At 37.1% G+C, this 24,192-nt stretch overlaps 1 protein-coding gene and 1 gene segment (V, D, J or C); both read left to right on the top strand.

The window, feature by feature from the left end:
• The window catches only part of LOC103038942 (Ig gamma-1 chain C region, membrane-bound form-like), a 76,555-nt gene that overhangs the window by 9,839 nt on the left and 42,524 nt on the right, over positions 1-24,192 (top strand).
• Positions 13,807-17,513, top strand: LOC103039569 (Ig heavy chain Mem5-like). Its single transcript, XM_049467717.1, has 2 exons — positions 13,807-13,861; positions 17,171-17,513. The coding sequence occupies exons 1-2, from the start codon at positions 13,843-13,845 to the stop codon at positions 17,482-17,484; spliced, it is 333 nt and encodes a 110-aa protein (XP_049323674.1). The 5' UTR covers positions 13,807-13,842; the 3' UTR covers positions 17,485-17,513.

Genomic DNA, 24,192 nt, shown 5'->3' with positions numbered 1-24,192 from the left:
GCAGTAAAGCTGTTTGTGAACCATCACTTCTACTGAGCACATCTCCAGGAGGACTGAAGTGGTGCACAGTTTTAGAATAAACACCTGTAACACACTGACAGAACATTATAAAATAAGGGGTTAAACAGACTACTGCTACTATTTAGAAGATATTGAGGATCTGGCTTTAATATCACCACTAATCAAATAACCTGCAGCAGCAGATAAATAGAGGCCAGCGGTCCAGCGCTGTGAAATTACCGTAATTACCCCAATAGTGCACACTAAAAAAAGTGTCTGTGAGACTGCAAAGCTAAAGAAAAAATTTTAAAAGGTTGGTGCTTAATATTAAAGCAATGATTATTAAAACAAATTCTTCATTCTTAGAGTCTAAGATGCCTTCTGGAGAATTAATTCTTATGTAAAAATGTATCTTAAAATATAAAAATATTACGTTACAATGTTTTTGTTTTTCAAAAATGTCATTAAGCAGGCTAATACACACTGTAGTATTTTACTATATGTTGCTAATATTTGGAAGATACTGAGGATAATAAGGTGATTAATGTTACTACTACTACAAACGGTGTCACTGGCTTTAAATATGCCTTTAATATCATCACTAATTAAATTATTGTGTGTATACATTGATTTAAATATATAGTGGCATGTAAGGGTTTTCAGTAGTTAATGTTGATTTGAGCAGTAATTAATGAAAAGTTACTATGAAGAAGACGTAATTAGAAAGTAGTTTTCCAGGAGATATGTAAGTCTCAGTAATTAATGTGGAGTTAATAGTGAACTACTATAAATATTAGTTCAGTACTATCTACTGAGTAATTATTCAGTACTCCCTGGTAGTTAATAGAACATATTAAGGTGTTAATGCAACACTATTACTTAGTTACTGCTTAGTTCCTGCTTAGTTACCTATTAAATATGGAACAGTATTATAAAGTGTTACCGATATTTCTACAGGATGTTCATTCTTCAGTAAACTTGAAGAACCAAGACAGGTATAATAGATATTTGTTAAAGCAGTGAATTGTTTATAAGCAAGGTCAGGTAAGATCTCATATTACTACAATATTTGATCTAGATTTAAGTCTTAATTCTTGCATATGGACCGAACTGCATTATAATTCAGAAAGAGAGTGGAGGAGGGATGCCGCACCGACTTTGGTTTTTGTGCAGAGAAATTTGGCTGTGGTTACTACGACCACAATGATTTATACACTGACAAAAACCTCCAGGCTGGAGTCATCAAGATAACAGGGCTCCAGTCACACAAGGCATTAATCTGGTGGTGCAGGGTCACTCAGGTCACATTTATATCTACTGGAAACCCACTGACCTAACATTAGAAGATCTGAGGTGGTTTCCAGTCTTAAATCTCTTTCACAATGTTCAGGTTTCCGTCCACTCAATAAACAATGATTTTACACACAGTGTTCAACTGTCATTTTTTTTCTAAAGCTTGAAACACTCTGTTAATACTGAAAGGGATCTTGCAAATGTCTGTTAAATTGTTTATTTTGCTTCTGTCACAATTGGGGAACATTAGTTTAATTTTACATGGCATATTATACATAATCTACACTGTAAAACATAATCTACAGTGTTTACAGAGCAATACTGCTAAATAGTGAAACCAAAATCTATAAATAGAAAAAAAAACATGTATATCAGAAAATAAAGATGGTATGAAGTACCTTAATTAAAATGTTTGGTATATTGCATCTTTAATAGCAACACTATAAAAGCAAAAACAAAAACTTTTGCTGTTAAACTTTAGGACAAGTATGTAGTTCAGTTTATTTCTGTGTTTATTTTTTGTGTTATATTTTAAAGAAAACTCTTTTATTCTAACATTCATATCTATGGAAAACTCTACAGTATTTTTTGCAAAAATAGCTCATTTAATACATACATATATGACTAAAGCACACCCCAATAAATTACCAACATTTCCACAAACATATTTTGTACATATCAAACTGATACGGTTGATGATTGATGGAGAAATACACGCAAGCATTGTCTTACAATGATTTAAAGAATATATTTCAGAAAACGTGGCAGCTACTGCTATGTTCCTCATTATGAAGCTTGTAAAAAAGGAATGAGAAGATAAAAACCTATGAAGAAACTGTGTGTTAATAATTCATCCCTATTTAATTATTGCAATCCATAAAATTGACAAATTGTAAAAAATCTAAAATGGCATACATGTACATATTTCTCTTGAGAACAGGCTGAATTGTTACAGAACAAAGCAGCTAAAAGTTACTTTTCTGAAATGTTTAATAAGTAAATGTTGTTTTCATCTTTTCTCATGTTGTTGGAATAAACTCGATTAGCTGAATAAGATTTTCATCAGAAAATATTATTAGCTTGTATTTTGCTGTTTTGTGTGAAGTTCATATGCTAATGCAGACTTAAACAGGACAAACATACCTAAAGGAACTGCATTAGTTTGTGTCTCTGTGTTTTTGGCATGGCATGTATGACTGTGTGGGGGGGTGGCACAGTGATTCAAACTGTGACAAAAACACTACTTTACCACCATAACACAAATAAAACTCTACATAATGACAGACATTTATATAAACATCTTACATTTCTTTCATCTTTCCATCCATTCTGTTATTTAACTGAATGGGGAGGGGATATTAATTTTATAAATAAATAAAGAACAATATTTTAAGCAAGCCACTGCATGTTTCATTTACTCCAGTGCACATCAGTGTCTCTGTAAACTCTGACATATACATGTTTTAAATTGTTCTTTGAGTAACGGCATAGAAAACATATTCCATATTACTCCATAGTATTCCTTATTTATCATAGTTCTCTTTTTTCTGTTTATACTGATCATTGGTTTATCCTTTACAAAAAGACTGTACAACATTTTTAGTTTAAGGACAAAATGTGAAATTGCTAAAAGAACACTGGGCATTTGTTTTATGAGTGTTTTAGGTGTTTAGTCAATGTTTGGTTGTTGCAGTCTAAATAGTCATTTTCATAGTGTTTATTAGTGATAAGTAGTGCACAATGTTTTGTTTAAATGCCAGAAATTCTTATTAAAAGCAGCTCAAAATTGAATCATGTTTTAAAAGCAGGGGTGTTTATAACAAGCATGTGAATTAGATTTTTACATATTATCTAATACTAATATTTAAAAAAAGTATTTAATCTAAATTTAAAAAATGCAGTCTACAGTGTATCTAAATATAGATACATATATTAGTAGATATTTTATTGATCCCATTGGAAATTAAAAAAATAACAATAATTCATAGAAACATTAATGGACATTATAGTGTATATGCCTTTGAAAGAACCAGCAGAACAGATAATGTGTGTAATGGGGGTAATGTGTGTTGTTTTTTGTCATTGCTTGTATCACTGTGTACGTGGGCTGGGGGGTCACAATGATTTACGCCATTACAAAAACCTGCTGTTGACACTGATGCACTATTGACTGTTGAATCAGCACTGAACTGTTTTATTTCTAAATGAAAAATATGTAGAAAAAAATAAGTGTATATACAGTACGTAACCCTATATTTCCAAAACAAATACTTTAGAGTAGAAGGAAAAATCTATTTTATAAAACTAGAGCATTCCTATTTGTCCAATCATCTTGAATTCTGAAATATATTTTACTTAATTATTTGACTCTAATTTATTTATGTGTTAGGCAGACAGTGGCAGTCCAAAATACGCTAAATGTATTTAACTTTAAATGTTAACAACAAATGGTGTCACTGTTAGTTATTGTTTTTAAACTATGTAATTGTTCTCTTAATCATGTTTGTTCTAACACAGACCACCGACAGTTGACTGTGGAACATTTAGTAGTGAACAAATTTCACTTCACGGCCTATCACGGCACAACGCTGGAATTCACTGAGCTCATTCTTTTACTAATGTTTGTAGAAGCAGTCGGCACGCCTGTGTTCTTGGTTTTATATACTTGTGGCAATGGAAGTGGTGGAAACCTGAGTTCAATAAGTTGGATGGGTGAAAAAATACTTTTGGCAATATAATTTATAGTTTAGACTTTAATAGTAGAAACCATAGACTGTATATAAGTATGCGTAAATGTGAAGCTAATATGTCTCTTACTGTCTTACTGTCTAACTCTGCTATTGCCATCTATGGACAATCCCTGGTCCAGAACTATACCTCCCAGCATGCACCTGACAACACCACAAGTCCTAACTCAGCCAACTGGCTCACTCACGCGTTCTACATTACCGGAATTCTAGATTGCGTTCAGGTGTTTGTAATTTACTGAAAATATATAAATACCCGTTTGTTTGTCATGTTTGTTGCGAGGTGTTTTCTCTGTTTTCCAGCGCCATATTGAGCGTTTATTTTCTCTCTGTGTTTCCCGTGTATGACCCTTGTTTTTTTCTTTCAACTACGTTTCTGCCTTACCCTATTGCTTTGTTTATATTTGGGATTTTCTGGTTTATTAAATGCTTCCACACAGAGAAGAATTTAAGAAAATAGTAAACAAACCCCATACCCAGTAGAACGATAGTGTTTCTAATAAAGTGTTCAGCAGTGAGGGTGTGATGTACAGTTAGTAATGCAGGTGTTTCCTGGTGAAGCTTTAGAGTCTTCACACTTCCTCCACCACAATAAGCTTGGCCAGTTTCATTAGTGTCCTAAGATCATGCATATGTCAGGGTTCATAAAAATAATACTACCATGTACACATTTATAATGCAAAAGTTGTTGGTTGTATGATTCCAAAAATCAATGTAAAAGTACTGCAGCTTTATTCCTGATAAATGCTGAATTTGTACTTTTACCTCAGTAAGAACAATAACAGCTGTGATGATCCCACCTTAAAGAGGAAGTGAATGCGTTTTGACCTCAAGCACAGTAAGGGATGGTTTGAGATGCCACGCTTGGACAGCTGCATGAGTGCCTTGCCTTTCAAGTGCTTCTGGGCTCCCAAATGAGCTTTAAGACAGTGTGCCACAGTAATAAAATACTAGGATAATACTATCACATTATTTTACAGTTAAACTTACATTTTTTTATTAAGACCAGACATTAGACTTTCAATATAAAAATATTTTATATCCTAAAAAACAACCACCTTGGGACTCTGTGGGTTTTGAGAAAACTGCACTAAATATTAAACAGACATTTATAGAAAAAATAAAGTAACAATAAATAGATTAAAGAAATATTTACATTTTTTTTTACTCTGGGAACAAAGGTCCTTAAAAAATCTTAAAATGTCTTAAATTAAACTCCAGGTTGTTAATGTCTTAAATGTTCTTAAATTTACTGTAAATTTCCTGTAGGTATTACATTTTAGACCATGTTTTTAATGCTGGTGGGAAAACAAAGTGGCTGTAAACTAATCCATGGAGAGACTTAAGGTTAGCGGAGAGCTAACATTAGCCGTGAGTTAGCTAACATACTAACTTTAGCAGCGAGTTAGCTAACAAACTAATGTTAGCTGCGAGTTAGCTAACATTACCAGGGAGAGAACTATGGGTAACGGAGAGCTAGCTAACATTAGTGGCGATCTAGCTAGCCTACTTACTTTAGCGACAAATTAGCTAACATTACCGGGGGAAAAACTATGGTTAACGGACAGCTCTAGTGGCAACTTTAGTGGCAAGCTAGCTTACATACTTACTTTAGTGAAGAGCCGGCTAACGTTAGCAGCGAGCTAGCTAACTGGAAGGTCAAAATAATAAATATTTTTAGGCTGCATTTTACAGCTGCGGTTCTCAAACATTTCAGCTGGAGACCCTGTTTGTGCATGGTAAGTGCCACTGGGTCCTCCCACCCTACCCGGGGTAAAAAACAAAATCTGCACACTTAATTAGTTTGTTTTTGTGGGGTTTTATGGTTTTATGGCACCACTATTAAAGATATGGCCAAATCAAATAATGATAAATGGACACTGATTATTATTTAGAGAGAAAATTCCTTAACGTTTTTCATTATTATTATTATTATTATTATTATTATTATTATTATTATTAGTAGTAGTAGTAGTAGTAGTAGAAGTAGTAGTAGTAGAAGGTGTAGCAGTGGTATTAGTAGCAGTAGTAGTACTATCAACACTATCACTACAATTTAATTGATAATTTTCTCTTTTTTTGCAGGAAGCTATAAAAGAGCTCATGGAACTTACATATGCTATGTTGTCTCTGTTCTGCATCGCAATGGATCACAATTGAAAAGAAAATTTATAGCAAATGGAAAAAGTTTAGTTTATTTTTTTAATTTTTTTTAATACATTCAATTGAAAGAAATTCTGACTAAATTTTTGGATAAACTATATTTGTTGAGGTCTTAAACTCTTATAATGACTATTGTATTCTATAATGGTACAAGAACCCTGAGTGTAGCACTTGTCACAGCCAGGTGCTGTCAAACCGGGTCTCGTTGGTCAGTACGAACTGTTTGTGTTGCTTCTTGGAACTAAAGTCGAGCTTACATGCTGCACTGAGCGGGAGCTGAACTGTATTTACTCCACGCGGCGCAGCGCGAAATGGCGGAGGGACTGCCGCGCGCACAACTGAACTGATCTCGTGAATTTTTCTGCAGTTTTTTTTTATATACAAGTGTTTAATTTTCATTACTGAACTGAATGCTAATTTGTGAATCCATATTTTTCACACAAAATGACAACTTACACAGAACCTCATTGTAGCTCAGCTGGTTTGTTTGTGCACTTTGATCCTGAAAATAAGCATAAAATGCCAAAGCAGACTAGGTTAGAACTTAAATCACAAGTAAAGCAGTTGCTAGCTGAAATTTCTGTGTTACAAGACTGTCTAGAGGAATCTCTGCACATTCAAAACACTCTCTTCAGTCACTGGCAACAGACAGTTAGCCCGTTAGATGTTCCTTATGCTACTTCTTCAGCCTACAAGGCTCCAGTTGCCACTTCCACCCCACACTGTGCCAGGCTTACCCCACAACAAATAATGGCACCCAAAGATAAGCTGCGCCATAGCTCAAGCTTCCTTTCCCCCCAGTGTTCAGTGGAGTTAAATCACACTGCCAAGGCCCTCACAACAGTGCTTCACCAAACAAAACTTGAACCACCTGTATTCACTGGTGAAGGTGATGTTCAGCCTGAAGAATGGCTACAGTTGTTAAGTATATACAAGACATCTCTTGATCTGAGTGATGATCAGCTACTGCTTGAACTCCCAATATTTCTTGCTAAAGAACCCAGAAAATGGTTCAATGTCCTGAAAAATCACGTAGTGTCCTGGGATCAGTTCTGTGACTTATTCAAGAAAGTTTTCCTTTCTGCCGACATTCAAGAACGCATCCTACGGGGTATACTGGATCGTTTTCAATCACCCAATGAGCCTCTTCCAACCTTTGTAGCTCATATGCTCGGTGAATTCAATAAGCTTAGGTGCCCACCACCAGAGCGAGAACAAGTCACAATCATTTGCAGACGAGCTCTTGAAAAGTACAGGGTTGCACTGTACGGCACAACCATTTCTTCTGTGGTGGATCTTCTAATGCGTGCCCATGAACTACACTCTGTGCTCGGCCCATGCTATCTAGAGCAGCCCTCTGAGCAGAAAAAAGGTAAATCTGGGAGTGAGAAGTTCTGCTTTAACTGTTCATTGCCTGGTTTTACATCCCGCACCTGCCCAAATTGCAGGGCGGTTCCAAGCACATCAAAGCGCACTGACACTGATTTAGCAACAGGTGATGCTCAAAAGCTAATGGAAGACGAGTCTCACTTTCTTGATTATGGTGTTGAAGAGAAGGGAAGAAGACAGACTGGCAAACATTTGGAAAACTTCAGGGGAGGGAGGACATTTCCCCGAGGCAACCCTCCCTCCAGAGAGTAAATTCGCCTCTCTTAAGTGCTGATCTGACACATGACCCTCCTGTTCTTGGGCATGTGGAAGACAATCATTCTACCGCTTTCTGGAACACACCTTTTAGAGTGAAAGTCAACCTAAATTCTCAAGCACTAGATGCTACACTTGACACTGGCGCTTCACTTTCAGCTGTAAGAGCAGACCTGACACAACAAGCTAAAGAAAAGACTCAGCCTTGGGTAGCCCCACCCATTCAATTTGCAGATGGCGCTTCATGTAGTCCTGTTGGCATTGTGTGGCTGACAGTAGGCTTTATGGGCAAGCGTTTTTATCACTGTTTTGTTATACTGCACACCCTCGCCGCACCCTTAATATTAGGGATGGATTTCATGTTACGAGTCTCAGTTAGCATACATGTCCCTTCCTGAACTGTTGTCTTTGCTGAGGGGCCTCCTGAAATTGATGACACTGAACTTGATGATTACACAGTGAGTGACTTTGAAAGGGAGAGTTTGATGAGCCTTGAAGCTTTGCCGCTAATGCTCAGTGACAAGGTGGATAGTGCTCGCTTGGATGCAGAGAATAAAGTCCAGCTACTGAGTCTTTTGCAGGACTTTAAGCATTTGATTGATGGACATCTAGGCCACACCTCACTTACAGAGCATGCTATTGACACAGCGGAAGCAAAGCCAGTCAATCTGCCCCCATATCGTTCCTCTCCTGCTAAAAAGAAAGTCATTGAGGAACAAATCCAAAAAATGTTACAGGATGGGATCATTGAGCCAGCATCTGGCCCTTGGGCATCACCTGTAGTTATAGTAAATCGTCCAGGCTCTGAGCCCAGATTTTGTGTGGACTACCTTGGCCTGAACCAGCTAACAGTCAAAGATTCATATCCTCTTCCTAGAGTCGATGAATCTCTGGATTTCCTTGCAAGAGGCAAGTTTCTCACTACACTAGACCTAGCTCGTGGCTACTGGCAGGTTTCTGTGGCAGAACAGTCAAGATCTAAAACAGCTTTTATTTCTCATTGTGGCCTATTCCAGTTCCGGGTTCTTCCGTTTGGCCTTTCAAACGCGCCTGCGACGTTTCAAAGGCTCATGAATAATGTTCTGTCCGGGCTCATTTATAAATGTTGTGCAGTTTACTTGGATGACATAGTCATAGCCTCGCCGACATTTGAACAACATCTGGCTGACTTAAGAGAAGTCCTTTCGAGACTTGACTCCGCTGGTCTCTCCTTGAAACTGAAAAAATGCCAGTTCTGCTTGAAGGAGCTTACCTTCCTTGGGTACCGGGTCACCCCTTCAGGTATTCTGCCAGACCTAGATAAAGTGGAGGCTGTGACCAGCTTTAAAACTCCAAGCACAGTGAAGCAGGTCAGACAGTTTCTAGGGCTCACAAGTTACTATCGACGATTCATTCAAAACTATGCCCGTCATGCGGAGCCTTTATTCGCACTCACAAAACATGATTCTACATTTGTCTGGGACGGAAAATGTGAATCTGCTATGGACTTTCTAAAAGGCTGTCTGACCTCAGCACCCATCTTGAGGTTCCCCGACTTTGGCAGGCCTTTCTCTGTCCACACTGATGCATCCGATGCAGGCCTTGGTGCAGCTCTGATGCAGAAAGATGACGAAGGCCGTGATGTGGCAGTTGCCTATGCGAGCCGTACCCTCCATAAAGCGGAAAAAACGTACTCCACTCCTGAAAAAGAATGTCTAGCTGTCATTTGGGCTCTGGAATACTTCAGGCCGTATGTGGAGGGTCTTCATGTGACTATCTTTACTGACCACAGCAGCCTAAGGTGGCTGATGTCTCGGCCCAACCCTTATGGAAGACTCGCTAGGTGGTCATTGCGGCTTCAAGACTTTGACTTTAGTGTGGTCCACAAGCCCGGAGCCAAGAACAAAGTGCCTGATGCTCTGTCTCGTAACCCGCAGCCCGGGGAGGGTGCCATTCTGGATGTACTGCCCGACTTTGCAATAATTGGCAGCCTGGATCTCCGTGCCCTGCCACCTGTCATGCCCACAGACAAGGAACACCTGCGACAGCTGCAGTTGGACGACCCTGCAACTGGCAAGTTGCTGCGAGACCTTCAGAATGAGACACACAAGTACACTATTCAGGATGGACTGCTTTACTACAGTGACCCAAAAGCCTCATGAGTGCTGCACCCAATGAAACAGCTCAAGTTCTTTGCTCCTTTGTCACTTAGACCTGCTTTGTTGAAGTACTACCATGATCACCAGACAGCTGGACACTTAGGAGCTACAAAGACTTTGGCTCGGCTTCGTCTTAGGTTTTTCTGGCCCAAAATGTCTGGGGATGTCAAAAGATACGTCGCCTCTTGCACGGTCTGTCAGCTCTCAAAACCCAGTCAGAGGAAACCCGCTGGCTTTATGATTCCTATACGTCCCTGTAAGCCATGGGAGTACACAGGAGTAGACTTTGTGGGTCCGCTGCCCTGCACTCCCTGCAGAAATGCATACATTCTTGTTTTCGTTGATTATTTCTCTAAATGGGTGGATGTGTCAGCTGTTAAGGAAGCCACTGCTCGGACAGCAGGCAACAAGTTCATGAGCGAGGTGTTTGCACGTCATGGCGCCCCAACCTACCTGATATCTGACAGAGGATCTCCATTCATTAGCGACTTCTTTAAACACGTGGTGTCTACTCTCGGGACCGAGCACAGGCTGACCACAGCATACCACCCACAAACAAATGCCACACAGCGTGTCAACCGGACACTAAAAACTGCAATTCGTTCTTATGTGGGTGACAAGCACACATCTTGGGACAGATACATCCCTCAAATCTGCTTTGCGATACGCACAGCTCCCCATGAAAGCACAGGGCACAGTCCATCAATGATGTTGTACGGTCGTGAGCTTGACACCCCACTGGACCTAATCACTAAACCTTCGCCTGTTGGGGTAGACGAGCCTGACATCCCATACCCAGAGAACTTAAGGGCCTCAATCAGAGAGGCGCACGACCATGCCCAAGCAGCTCTGGAAGCCAGTCATGTGCGGCGAAAGCATTATTATGATCAGAGGCGTCGTGATGTGTCCTATCAGGTGGATGATCTGGTAAAAGTAAAAACACACCCCAGATCTGATGCACTTGCTAATTTTACTGCTAAATTAGCCCCTGTATTTACTGGCCCATTCCGTATCTCACAAAAGCTTTCAGATGTAAATTACAGACTGACAAGCGTAGACACTGGCGATGACGCAGGTGTTTTTCATGTTGTCAACATTCAGCCATTCCACACATGGGAATCAGGCATCCCATCCAAGAACAGTCAGTATTCACCAAGAGCTGGAGAGGAATATGGAGAAGCAGACGGTTGAGTTGGACCAACAGGAATGTACTTCTGATGATGGCAGGTGTGTCCAAGACCTCTCTGACTAACACTGATCACAACTTTGAACATGCAGACACACGCTACTCACTGAGACAGAGACGTGTACCCAGAATCACTTCAGGGTGGTCTCAGAGAAAGTGGACCAATCCCTATCACACACAGAGGCTAGGCTTTGAATAAGGTACTCATGGTGTAGTTAGTACAGTTAGTACAATTGGTACACTCAGTTCTGTTTCCAAAGATTATTCAATACAGGCAGTGATGTTGGTTTGTTTAGGTGCTGTTAGGACCTTATGTAAAAAGAAAAAAAAAAGGTATTCTTTCATTGTAATTTTGCACTAAATGGGCTGTTTTTTTGTTTCATTCAGCTATATGCTGTACTGTCATGTTTGCCAAGTATTTGCATTTTATTTTATTGTCTCTGTGTACTATTGCTATGTAAAGTTATGGTAGTACCAGTTATGTTCCTTTTGTTGCGGCTGGGGACAGCCTTTAAAAGGGCCGGGGGAAATATGTAACGGCCAGTATTTTAGTTATGTGTACACTGTCCCTTTAAGAGACCCTCGCGCCAAGCGTGTGGGCACATGGGTAGCTACGCTGATAATGTTAGACACAGAGAGTTGTTGTGCTGTACCACTAGACCCACTGGACCTAAGCTCCTTTATTTTGTTTATTTTATTTTTGTAGTAACGCCTAATAAGTGCTTTTGGTGTCTACTTAGTTCATGTATGAACTAATAAACGAGTGGAGTACCGCCAGAGTGAGTCAGAGTCTCTCATCTGATCCAGGGTGCTTCGTGTTTCACCCGCCCAAAGGCTCCCTATCCGGGCTGGAGCGTTACAAGAGCTAACCATGTAAATTGTGATGAGATGAAAGCTGGTTAAAAAAACTTGTCTCTGAATCAAAACACACAGATCAAACCCACTGTGTGTTTAATAAAGTACAGCATGTGATTTAGAATGAGCTAGCTTGGATAGATATTCAAGGTTTGAGATTATAAATCTATATATGTTTAACTTGCCCTGATGTACAGTGATGTGAAAAAGTTTTTGCCCCCTTCCTGATTTTTTGCATGTTTGTCACACTTAAATGTTTCGGAACATCAAACCAATTTAAATATTAGTCAAAGACAACACAAAAACACAAAATGCTCACACAGGGCCATGTGGGTTTGGATTTTTTTCTCCCTTAATAATAAACATCTTCATTTAAAATAGCATTTTGTGTTTACCTTTGACTAATATTTAAATTGGTTCGATGTTCTGAAACATTTAAGTGTGACAAACATGCCAAAAAGTAGGAAATCAGGAAGAAAGCAACCACTTTTTCACACCACTGTACCTAATCAGCCAATAACTATTTCATTTTCAAATAGTTTTTATTAATTTAGGATTGCAGGATTACTGTAAGCTATAATTAACAAAAAATAATTTAGCTAACCAGTTAGCTAGAAGCTGGATGTTGTGAATAGCCAGAATTTAGTACTATACTTAGTTTAAATGAGTTTCTTAACCCTGGTCTCTGCCCTAAAATTGTATGTTTTCCTCTGGATCCAACTGATCAGCTAATAAACTACACATTATAGTCTTAAACATTATATATCAGGATACTTATTGTAATATATATATATATATATATATATATATATATATATATATATAATTAACTGGGCTGAGCCCCAGGTGTTTACATACCCAGGCAGCATCCCTGTGTCAAAGTACAGCATTTGCCATCAGAAAGAAACTAAAACAAATCAGATTTTCTGATTGAAAGAAGGTATAGAAGGTATATTTCAAAAAAAGAAATCCCTTGCAAAAACTTGCATTCAAAATTCAAATTACAGCTTGTACTGATTTTCAAAATATCAAAATATGAAACCTTTCTGCACTTTGTTATTTACTTTCTAAATTTAATGAATGTTAGAAAATTTATTTAATCTGCTATTTCTCTTACACAACTTACTGCCTTTTAACAAAGACAAACTAAACAAATTAGCAGAAATTATGATTTAGAAGTGCGTTGATCTATAGTGTTTGTCTATAGACAATAAAATTAATTTCCCCTCAAAAATCAAACATTTTTTGTTTGTTTGTTTGTTTTGTTCTGTTATATTTTTTTTTTGTGAAAATGACTTCAACACTACAGCAGTATCAATACCCCATCAGTCCTCAGTTTTTGATAGGTTGCTTCACAGCTTCAACCATGGTGATGGCTACTTTGACTACTGGGGGAAAGGAACCCAAGTGACTGTTTCATCAGGTAAGTAGCTCCATCTTATTATTTTCTGTGCTTTTTGGTTTGTTGAAATGTCTGAAAATAAATTGATTAATGAGAGGGTTTGAGAAAACAAGTTAAAATAGACACCAGACAATATTAGGCATAACCTTTAAATTATGATATTTTGCCCAAGAGTATAGAATACAGTGCATTAGAAAACACAAAAAATGAATGATTCTAACTTAAAATAGAATACGTTTATTAGAAACAAACATCAAACCTTAAAAGGACAGTATATTGCCCACAATGATTGTACAGTATTTCAGTGCATTAAGAACATTTTAGGAACTCTTGGGTGGTGTTAGTATATTGTACGGGTAGTGATGGGTAGTTTGTCACTGTGACTACGCTTTTGGCTACTGGGGGAAAGGAACGATGGTGACCGTGTCTTCAGGTAAGAAACAATTCCAATAAACTCTAACAAACGTCTGCAGATTATTGCTAAGACTTTCTAGGTTCAGGGGATTTTATTAAAATTCAAGTAAATTAAATTCAGTTTCATGAAACCCTGATGAATTTTAGAGATTGAACTGCATTAACTGTCAGCTCCAGATCTTGTGTTTATTTTAAAAGGGAAAAGTGCAAGGTGTCCAAATGAAGAAACCTTTTTGTAATGTTTAGATTGCTTTCAGATGCAATATTACTATAGACATTTACTAATTAATACTGGCTAGTCATTTTCCGTTTGCTCAATAACGGCTGCGGTAATCTGATGGACGTTATGTAATCGACTTACTTTACGCCTTTATGTATTGTGGAAAAGTCATTTCACTCACTGTGTTGGTTTGACTACTGGGGAAAAGGAACGCTGGTCACTGTCACTTCAGGTAAGAAAGAATTGGATCAGAACTGTTGAATTACTTTACCCAAATATGTGTTTAAATCATTATAGGTTGTTGTAATAGTTTTTTCCCCCTTTGCTTAAATACAAAAGACAGTTGCATAAACTAGGCTATACTTAGTATGCCTTAGCGATGAAGTCTGTCCTAAGTATTGTTAATTAATGTACGCTTATTGAAAAGTGTTACCAAACATTAATTTACTGTTAACCCATAATAGACTTTTCAGAGAAGGAAGGCTTTTATCTTGGTTCTTACTGTCGATTAAATGTAGCATAGTCAGTCGATTTCAGATCATGATAGATCAGACATAGTCGACTATTTTTGCACAATGTACAAGTAGTTCTCTAGAGAAAATACCTTATTCACTCTGTTCCTGATTAATTATTTAAAAAAATAAATGCATGATTGGTCTAAAACTAAAATACTTTAATGTATTTAACTAAAATGTTTAAAGTGCAACAAACATAACTACTCTTATGTAACACATTTTATTAATTGCTGCAAGCACTTGATTAAAGTAGCACAGGGTTTAGAATATGGAAAAGACAAACAAAAGCTCCTAATTGGGGGACTGGGTTTATTGGTTGTTGATTAAACTGCAAAAACGCTCTTAGAATTTATATGATTTTATATACCATGACTGTAAAATGAATTAAACAATAATGCATCGTTCTACAAGAACAATGCCATTTTTTTTTACTTAGAAATTATTTGCATGTTTTTATATCTTATCTTGTCATAATCGTCCCTAAATGAGATATAACTAATTTTAAACATATTTACAAACAGGCGTAATGTGTTATCTAATGCAATAACTTCATTGTGAAAGGTCAAACGCATAGTAAATTTGCCAGTATTAAATGAACACTATTCCTGTTAAATGAACATTGTAAATGAAATGAAACATTGCAGTGGCAATTTAAAGTGTTAATAACGCTTCCGTGTAATGTTTATTAATGCCTTAATATGATAATTATTTATATGGCATATTAAATATTTGTTTGTTTTGCATTTTATGTTTTTAAAGCAAGCTGTTTGTTACATATATGTAGCCAGTATAATACCTTGCACTTTTGACCATTTAAAAAAATAAAATCGCTATTGTAAAAGTAACGTCATGATTAATTTTACTACATGTTGGCTATCTATTATGTTGCTTATGTAGATAGTGATTTTACAATTGTACAAGAGAAGGAAAACACGTTCTAAACATAAAATAATTTTGAGGCAACTGAAAAAAAAAGAAGATACATTTTTTGCATGACAGTGATATCTTTATACTTGTTTCTTTGGACATCGATTACTTTGACAATTGATTTATGTATAATTAAGACATGTTAATAGCGTACATTCCTCGCACTTTTTCATTAGTACATATATCCCATTAACATCATCGAAAATTTAAAAGAAATGATATTTTCAAAGACATTGCACTCAAATACACTCATGTAATAAGTGTTTGTTAAATGTGCATCGTTCGGTAAATAATTTTTTTTAAAACCTTTTTTTTGAGATTAAAACATACAAAAAACTTTTTTGAAAAAAAAAATGCTTTTCTGTCCAGTTCTAAAATAATCTTGGAGACCTCGCAAAGCAATAGTCTGAAAGAACAAAGAAACGGTTAAGATGTGACAGCAAATTACACAAAAAAGACAAAAAAGAGTTAAAAGTGATATAAATAAAAATATATCAGTGCTCCTAAAGCTTAACTAAGGCCAAGAGACCAAATCATAAAATACAAAACGATGTTTGTGAAACAATGAATTAGATATAAAAGAATGATGTGATAGTCTAACCAGTGAAGTAAAGAAGAGCCTACATGCTTAATGTCCCCATATTCTAAACCATTACTAAACACAAGCTCTGAAAGACTTAGGAAGGTACTATCACAATATTAAAAATTCTTGTAAAAAAATCTTTATCTTAAACAGAAGGAAGAATTTGGGTACAAGACAGTTTCCCTACTCATTTGCTGATTTTTTAAATGTAATTGTACTGTTTAATTGCTTAGGGATAAACTGTAAGATATTTCACATTTTTGCATTTTATACAGTAATTCCTGCTTTTTATTAGTCAGTAAAGTGTTCTACACTGCACACGCACTTCACCTGCACCGCGCCAAAGCATGCTCTGGGTTTACTGCTCAGTATGATTGCAATTAATATGCAGAAATAGACGTAATTAAACATTTTATGGAGGAAATATAATGTTCTCTGCCCCCTCAAAAACATTTAGCTCATGGTAAATTTAATTTGACTATTTTATTTATTAATGTATTTCTGTTAACAATACTAATTAATTACAAAATGTTCAGATAATGAATATAATGCACAAGAGTGTAAAGGTTGTATGTGATTTGCAATAGATAGCTGTCAGTCATTGTTAAGCTGGAACTAGGCTAGAACCGTCATCCAGGTTTTTAAACAGGAATACAACTACAGAACACTTGCACATTTAAGGGGATCCGTCTATATTCTCAGTATTTCAACAGTGCCCTAAGGACCTGCTATTACTTGTATCGTTGCTTTTTCAGTTGCTCTTGTTAGTAAATGAATTGTAAATATCTGTACTGTAGAACAAACTGGCCAACATTATGCACATTTTCTATAGTTGTGTTTTAAAATATTTTATAGTGTGAACCCTTTAGGTGTTAGGCTTAAATATTTTACTTGCAGTTCCTGCAGTTATGTTTATTCTGTCATTTAAAGGACATTAAATTATTATTAATATTATTATTATTAGTAGTAGTAGTAGTAGTGTAGTAGAATTCTCGTTGACGTAATTTAAATCTGGTACAAAAGCATTTCACATAAATTTATTTCTGAGCAGCTTCTCTCTCTCTCTCTCTCTCTCTCTCTCAGTGTCTCAGACTAAGCCCTCAGTTCCCTTCATTGTATCCCAGTGCGGACCTCCAACAGACGGGCTTCTGACATTCGGCTGCGTCACTAGTGGTTTCTTTCCTGAATCGCTGGAGATGGAGTGGACTCTTGGTTCCGGCAGTAAGAGTAGTGAGGTGCAGTTCCCGGCTATGAAGTCGCAAAGTAATTCGTTCACAGCGGTGAGCCAGGTGCAGATCAATGCCACAACCTGGACTAATAATTCCCTGACCTGTACTGTGAAGCATCCTGCCGGCTCAGAAACAGCAACACTGAAGGGTAGGAGAAATTATATATGACCACACTGTTATTATTATTATTATTATTATTATTAGGGTTCAAGCACCGAAGGTGCGTAGAACCCTATTGTTTTTGCTAAGATTTTTCTTCTTATTAGGGTTCAAGCACCGAAGGTGCGTAGAACCCTATTGTTTTTGCTAAGATTTTTCTTCTTATTATTAGGGTTCAAGCACCGAAGGTGCGTAGAACCCTATTGTTTTTGCTAAGATTTTTCTTATTATTATTATTATTATTCTTTTTCTCCTGTAAAAACAGTTGTGCAGCCTAAACCGTAAGTCATAGAGAAATGAAACTTGGTAGGTAGATGTAGGATCAGTGCATCTCGGTGGACAACAAAAATGGCACCGATTGGTCAAGTGGTGGCGCTATAAACAAGGAAATTCATTTTTCACAATTTTCTCAATAACTCAAAAACCATAAGACCTACATTCAAAATTCTTTTTTTGATGGATTCCTTGGGTCAATACCAACAACTTTCCAATTTGGACCATGCACTTCCGTCTATATAGATTTTTTGCTAATTTGCATAATATGCAAAACCTACTTTTGCAAACTAGTCCTAGGAATTTTGACCAATCCTGGCATGTTTGGTATCAAAACACTCGTGAGAGCATGCGCTTCAATATTCATTAAGAAAAAGTTGAAATATGTAAACAATATGGCCGCCATATGCAAATTAGTCCTTCCGGATATATGCCCCATTCACTTCAAGAGGTAAATTTGGAGCACTGTTTCTCAGCAACCGTGCAACCTAGCAAGTTGAAACTTTGCATGCAGAATCTATCATACAGCCTCTAAAGGATGTTCAAAGGGCAACTTAATCAATCAACATGGCTGAACACCATCAGCCAATCAGCATTCAGCAGACATTTTGGCAGGCTGAATGTTGCCCAATCTGGATGATATTTGGCAGTTATGTTCAGGTGGAGACACTGTAGTGACCTGCAAAATGCTGAAACAATCCGCCCACTGGGGGGCGCTGTTCCAAAAAAACGAGTATATGTCAATCATGCTGTACTATTTTGACATCTAATTGTTTTTGCCATATTTAGTACAGTGGCTCTGACAAATTTCTCAATACAACTATGTTTAAAAAGTGCTTTGTTCATTCATAATTGCTAATTGTTTGAAAATAGCTATATTGAAACTACTCTCTGGATATTTGGCCTATCACCTCCATTTCAGTCTTGCTGCACACTGTAGAGTCTCTAGGTAAATGTTCATTAAAAACATTTGTGAAAATTTCACATACAATACTCTCCAGGCATCAAGCAATCTGTGCGTCCTTGGAATTTCTAACCTAAATTGCTGTAACTCTGCAGTATTTGCTGTAATCTCACAATGTTAAAGACCTCTGTACAATATCACTCTGATGAAGCACCATTTAATACAGAACTAGATTAAGAATAACTTGACATTACATGTCATATCAGAACATTCACTCCTTTGTGCCTCTTCTCAACATTAATAACAGGTGAAAGACTTTTGATCATTTCTAAATGTGACAGAATGTCTCCAATTGTGTTAGACCTTCTTACACATCACCATCCTATGCTCTAGTAGGCACCATTGTGCTAGTTGGTGCTTGATGAAGCGCCATTTAATTCAGAACTAGATTTATAATAACTTCGTAATTACATGTCATATCAGAACATTCACTCCTTTGTGTTAATTTAAACTTGTTTGGTCAAACATTTCAGCTTGTTCTGCAAAGGTTCAAAGGTCAATCTGAATACCACTTTGTGAACATTCTGGTTGAAGCCACCTGATCAATACCAATAACATGTAGACACCTTTTGACTAGTTCTAACTCACTTAATGAATATCCTACAAAGTTCACTAGATTTACATGTGAATTTAATCACTGATCAGGTTGAAAGGCCTCTGCTCAACATTAATAACAGGTGAAAAACTTGATAATTTCTAAATGTGACAGGGCATCTCCAATCATATTAGACCTTCTTACACATCACCATTCAATGCTCCAGTAGGCACCATTGTGCAAGTTGGTGCTTGAACCCGATGATTGCCGCTTGCGGCTATATTTAGGGTTCAAGCACCGAAGGTGCGTAGAACCCTATTGTTTTTGCTAAGATTTTTCTTATTATTATTATTATTATTATTATTATTATTATTCTTTTTCTCCTGTAAAAACAGTTGTGCAGCCTAAACCGTAAGTCATAGAGAAATGAAACTTGGTAGGTAGATGTAGGATCAGTGCATCTCGGTGGATAACAAAAATGGCACCGATTGGTCAAGTGGTGGCGCTATAAACAAGGAAATTCATTTTTCACAATTTTCTCAATAACTCAAAAACCATAAGACCTACATTCAAAATTCTTTTTTTGCTGGATTCCTTGGGTCAATACCAACAACTTTCCAATTTGGACCATGCACTTCCGTCTATATAGATTTTGTGCTAATTTGCATAATATGCAAAACCTACTTTTGCAAACTAGTCCTAGGATTTTTGACCAATCCTGGCATGTTTGGTATCAAAACACTCGTGAGAGCATGCGCTTCAATATTCATTAAGAAAAAGTTGAAATATGTAAACAATATGGCCGCCATATGCAAATTAGTCCTTCCGGATATATGCCCCATTCACTTCAAGAGGTAAATTTGGAGCACTGTTTCTCAGCAACCGTGCAACCTAGCAAGTTGAAACTTTGCATGCAGAATCTAACATACAGCCTCTAAAGGATGTTCAAAGGGCAACTTAATCAATCAACATGGCTGAACACCATCAGCCAATCAGCATTCAGCAGACATTTTGGCAGGCTGAACGTTGCCCAATCTGGATGATATTTGGCAGTTATGTTCAGGTGGAGACACTGTAGTGACCTGCAAAGTGCTGAAACAATCCGCCCACTGGGGGGCGCTGTTCCAAAAAAACGAGTATATGTCAATCATGCTGTACTATTTTGACATCTAATTGTTTTTGCCATATTTAGTACAGTGGCTCTGACAAATTTCTCAATACAACTATGTTTAAAAAGTGCTTTGTTCATTCATAATTGCTAATTGTTTGAAAATAGCTATATTGAAACTACTCTCTGGATATTTGGCCTATCACCTCCATTTCAGTCTTGCTGCACACTGTAGAGTCTCTAGGTAAATGTTCATTAAAAACATTTGTGAAAATTTCACATACAATACTCTCCAGGCATCAAGCAATCTGTGCGTCCTTGGAATTTCTAACCTAAATTGCTGTAACTCTGCAGTATTTGCTGTAATCTCACAATGTTAAAGACCTCTGTACAATATCACTCTGATGAAGCACCATTTAATACAGAACTAGATTAAGAATAACTTGACATTACATGTCATATCAGAACATTCACTCCTTTGTGCCTCTTCTCAACATTAATAACAGGTGAAAGACTTTTGATCATTTTAAATGTGACAGAATGTCTCCAATTGTGTTAGACCTTCTTACACATCACCATCCTATGCTCTAGTAGGCACCATTGTGCTAGTTGGTGCTTGATGAAGCGCCATTTAATTCAGAACTAGATTTATAATAACTTCGTAATTACATGTCATATCAGAACATTCACTCCTTTGTGTTAATTTAAACTTGTTTGGTCAAACATTTCAGCTTGTTCTGCAAAGGTTCAAAGGTCAATCTGAATACCACTTTGTGAACATTCTGGTTGAAGCCACCTGATCAATACCAATAACATGTAGACACCTTTTGACTAGTTCTAACTCACTTAATGAATATCCTACAAAGTTCACTAGATTTACATGTGAATTTAAGCACTGATCAGGTTGAAAGGCCTCTGCTCAACATTAATAACAGGTGAAAAACTTGATAATTTCTAAATGTGACAGGGCATCTCCAATCATATTAGACCTTCTTACACATCACCATTCAATGCTCCAGTAGGCACCATTGTGCAAGTTGGTGCTTGAACCCGATGATTGCCGCTTGCGGCTATATTATAGCAATTATATTTGCTTTCATTACTTTTCATTATGCTTTTTCTCCTGAAAAAGCATATCTGCAGCCTAGGCCATAAGGCCTAGAGACATGAAACTTGGTAGGTAGATGTAGGATCAGTGCATCTCAGTGGACAACAAAAATAGCACCGATTGGTCAAGTGGTGGCGCTATAAACAAGGAAATTCATTTTTCACAATTTTCTCAATAACTCAAAAACCATAAGACCTACATTCAAAATTCTTTTTTTGATGGATTCCTTGGGTCAATACCTACAACTTTCCAATTTGGACCATGAACTTCCGCCTGGATAGATTTTTTGCTAATTTGCATAATATGCAAAACATACTTTTGCGAACTAGTCCTAGGTATTTTGACCAATACTGACATGTTTGGTGTCAAAACACTCGTGAGAGCATGTCCTTCAATATTCATCAAAAAAATGTTGGAATTTGTCAAAAATATGGCCGCCATATGCAAATTAGTCCTTCTGGATATATGCCCCATTCACTTCAACAGTTAAATTTGGAACACTATTTCTCAGCAACATTGCAACCTAGCAAGCTGAAAATTTGCATGCAGAATATATCCTACAGCCTCTAAAGGGTCTTCAAAGGGCAACTTAATTTATCAACATGGCTGAACACCATCAGCCAATCAGCATTCAGCAGACATTTTGGCAGGCTGAATGTTGCCCAATCTGGATGACACTTGGCAGTTATGTTCAGGTGGAGACACTGTGGTGACCTGCAAAGTGCTGAAACAATCCCACCACTTGGGGGCGCTGTTCCAAAAAATCTAATATATGTCAATCATACTGTACTATTTTGACATCAAATTGTTTTTGCCATATTTAGTACAGTGGCTCTGACAAATTTCTCATTACAACTATGTTTAAAAAGTGCTTTGTTTATTCATAATTGCTAATTGTTTGAAAATAGCTATATTGAAACTAGTCTCTGGATATTTGGCCTATCACCTCCATTTCAGTCTTGTTGCACACTGTAGAGTCTCTAGGTAAATGTTCATTAAAAACATTTGTGAAAATTTCACATACAATAGTGTCCAGGCATCAAGCAATCTGTGCGTCCTTGGAATTTCTAACCTAAATTGCTGTAACTCTGCAGTATTTGCTGTAATCTCACAATGTTAAAGACCTCTGTACAATATCACTCTGATGAAGCGCCATTTAATTCAGAACTAGATTTAGAATAACTTTGTCATTACATGTCATATCAGAACATGCACTCCTTTGTGCCTCTTCTCAACATTAATAACAGGTAAAAGATTTTGATCATTTCTAAATGTGACAGAATGTCTCCAATTGTGTTAGACCTTCTTACACATCACCATCCTATGCTCTAGTAGGCACCATTGTGCTAGTTGGTGCTTGATGAAGCGCCATTTAATTCAGAACTAGATTTATAATAACTTCGTAATTACATGTCATATCAGAACATTCACTCCTTTGTGTTAATTTAAACTTGTTTGGTCAAACATTTCAGCTTGTTCTGCAAAGGTTCAAAGGTCAATCTGAATACCACTTTGTGAACATTCTGGTTGAAGCCACCTGATCAATACCAATAACATGTAGACACCTTTTGACTAGTTCTAACTCACTTAATGAATATCCTACAAAGTTCACTAGATTTACATGTGAATTTAAGCACTGATCAGGTTGAAAGGCCTCTGCTCAACATTAATAACAGGTGAAAAACTTGATAATTTCTAAATGTGACAGGGCATCTCCAATCAGATTAGACCTTCTTACACATCACCATTCAATGCTCCAGTAGGCACCATTGTGCAAGTTGGTGCTTGAACCCGATGATTGCCGCTTGCGGCTATATTTCTTATTATTATTATTCTTTTTCTCCTGAAAAAACAGTTGTGCAGCCTAAACCGTAAGTCATAGAGAAATGAAACTTGGTAGGTAGATGTAGGATCAGTGCATCTCGGTGGACAACAAAAATGGCACCGATTGGTCAAGTGGTGGCGCTATAAACAAGGAAATTCATTTTTCACAATTTTCTCAATAACTCAAAAACCATAAGACCTACATTCAAAATTCTTTTTTTGATGGATTCCTTGGGTCAATACCAACAACTTTCCAATTTGGACCATGCACTTCCGTCTATATAGATTTTTTGCTAATTTGCATAATATGCAAAACCTACTTTTGCAAACTAGTCCTAGGAATTTTGACCAATCCTGGCATGTTTGGTATCAAAACACTCGTGAGAGCATGCGCTTCAATATTCATTAAGAAAAAGTTGAAATATGTAAACAATATGGCCGCCATATGCAAATTAGTCCTTCCGGATATATGCCCCATTCACTTCAAGAGGTAAATTTGGAGCACTGTTTCTCAGCAACCGTGCAACCTAGCAAGTTGAAACTTTGCATGCAGAATCTATCATACAGCCTCTAAAGGATGTTCAAAGGGCAACTTAATCAATCAACATGGCTGAACACCATCAGCCAATCAGCATTCAGCAGACATTTTGGCAGGCTGAATGTTGCCCAATGTGGATGATATTTGGCAGTTATGTTCAGGTGGAGACACTGTAGTGACCTGCAAAGTGCTGAAACAATCCGCCCACTGGGGGGCGCTGTTCCAAAAAAACGAGTATATGTCAATCATGCTGTACTATTTTGACATCTAATTGTTTTTGCCATATTTAGTACAGTGGCTCTGACAAATTTCTCATACAACTATGTTTAAAAAGTGGTTTGTTCATTCATAATTGCTAATTGTTTGA

The sequence above is a fragment of the Astyanax mexicanus genome, chromosome 19, assembly GCF_023375975.1.
Source record: "Astyanax mexicanus isolate ESR-SI-001 chromosome 19, AstMex3_surface, whole genome shotgun sequence".
Classification (NCBI taxonomy): Eukaryota; Metazoa; Chordata; class Actinopteri; order Characiformes; family Acestrorhamphidae; genus Astyanax; species Astyanax mexicanus.
This window is presented reverse-complemented; position numbering and strand designations above follow the sequence as displayed.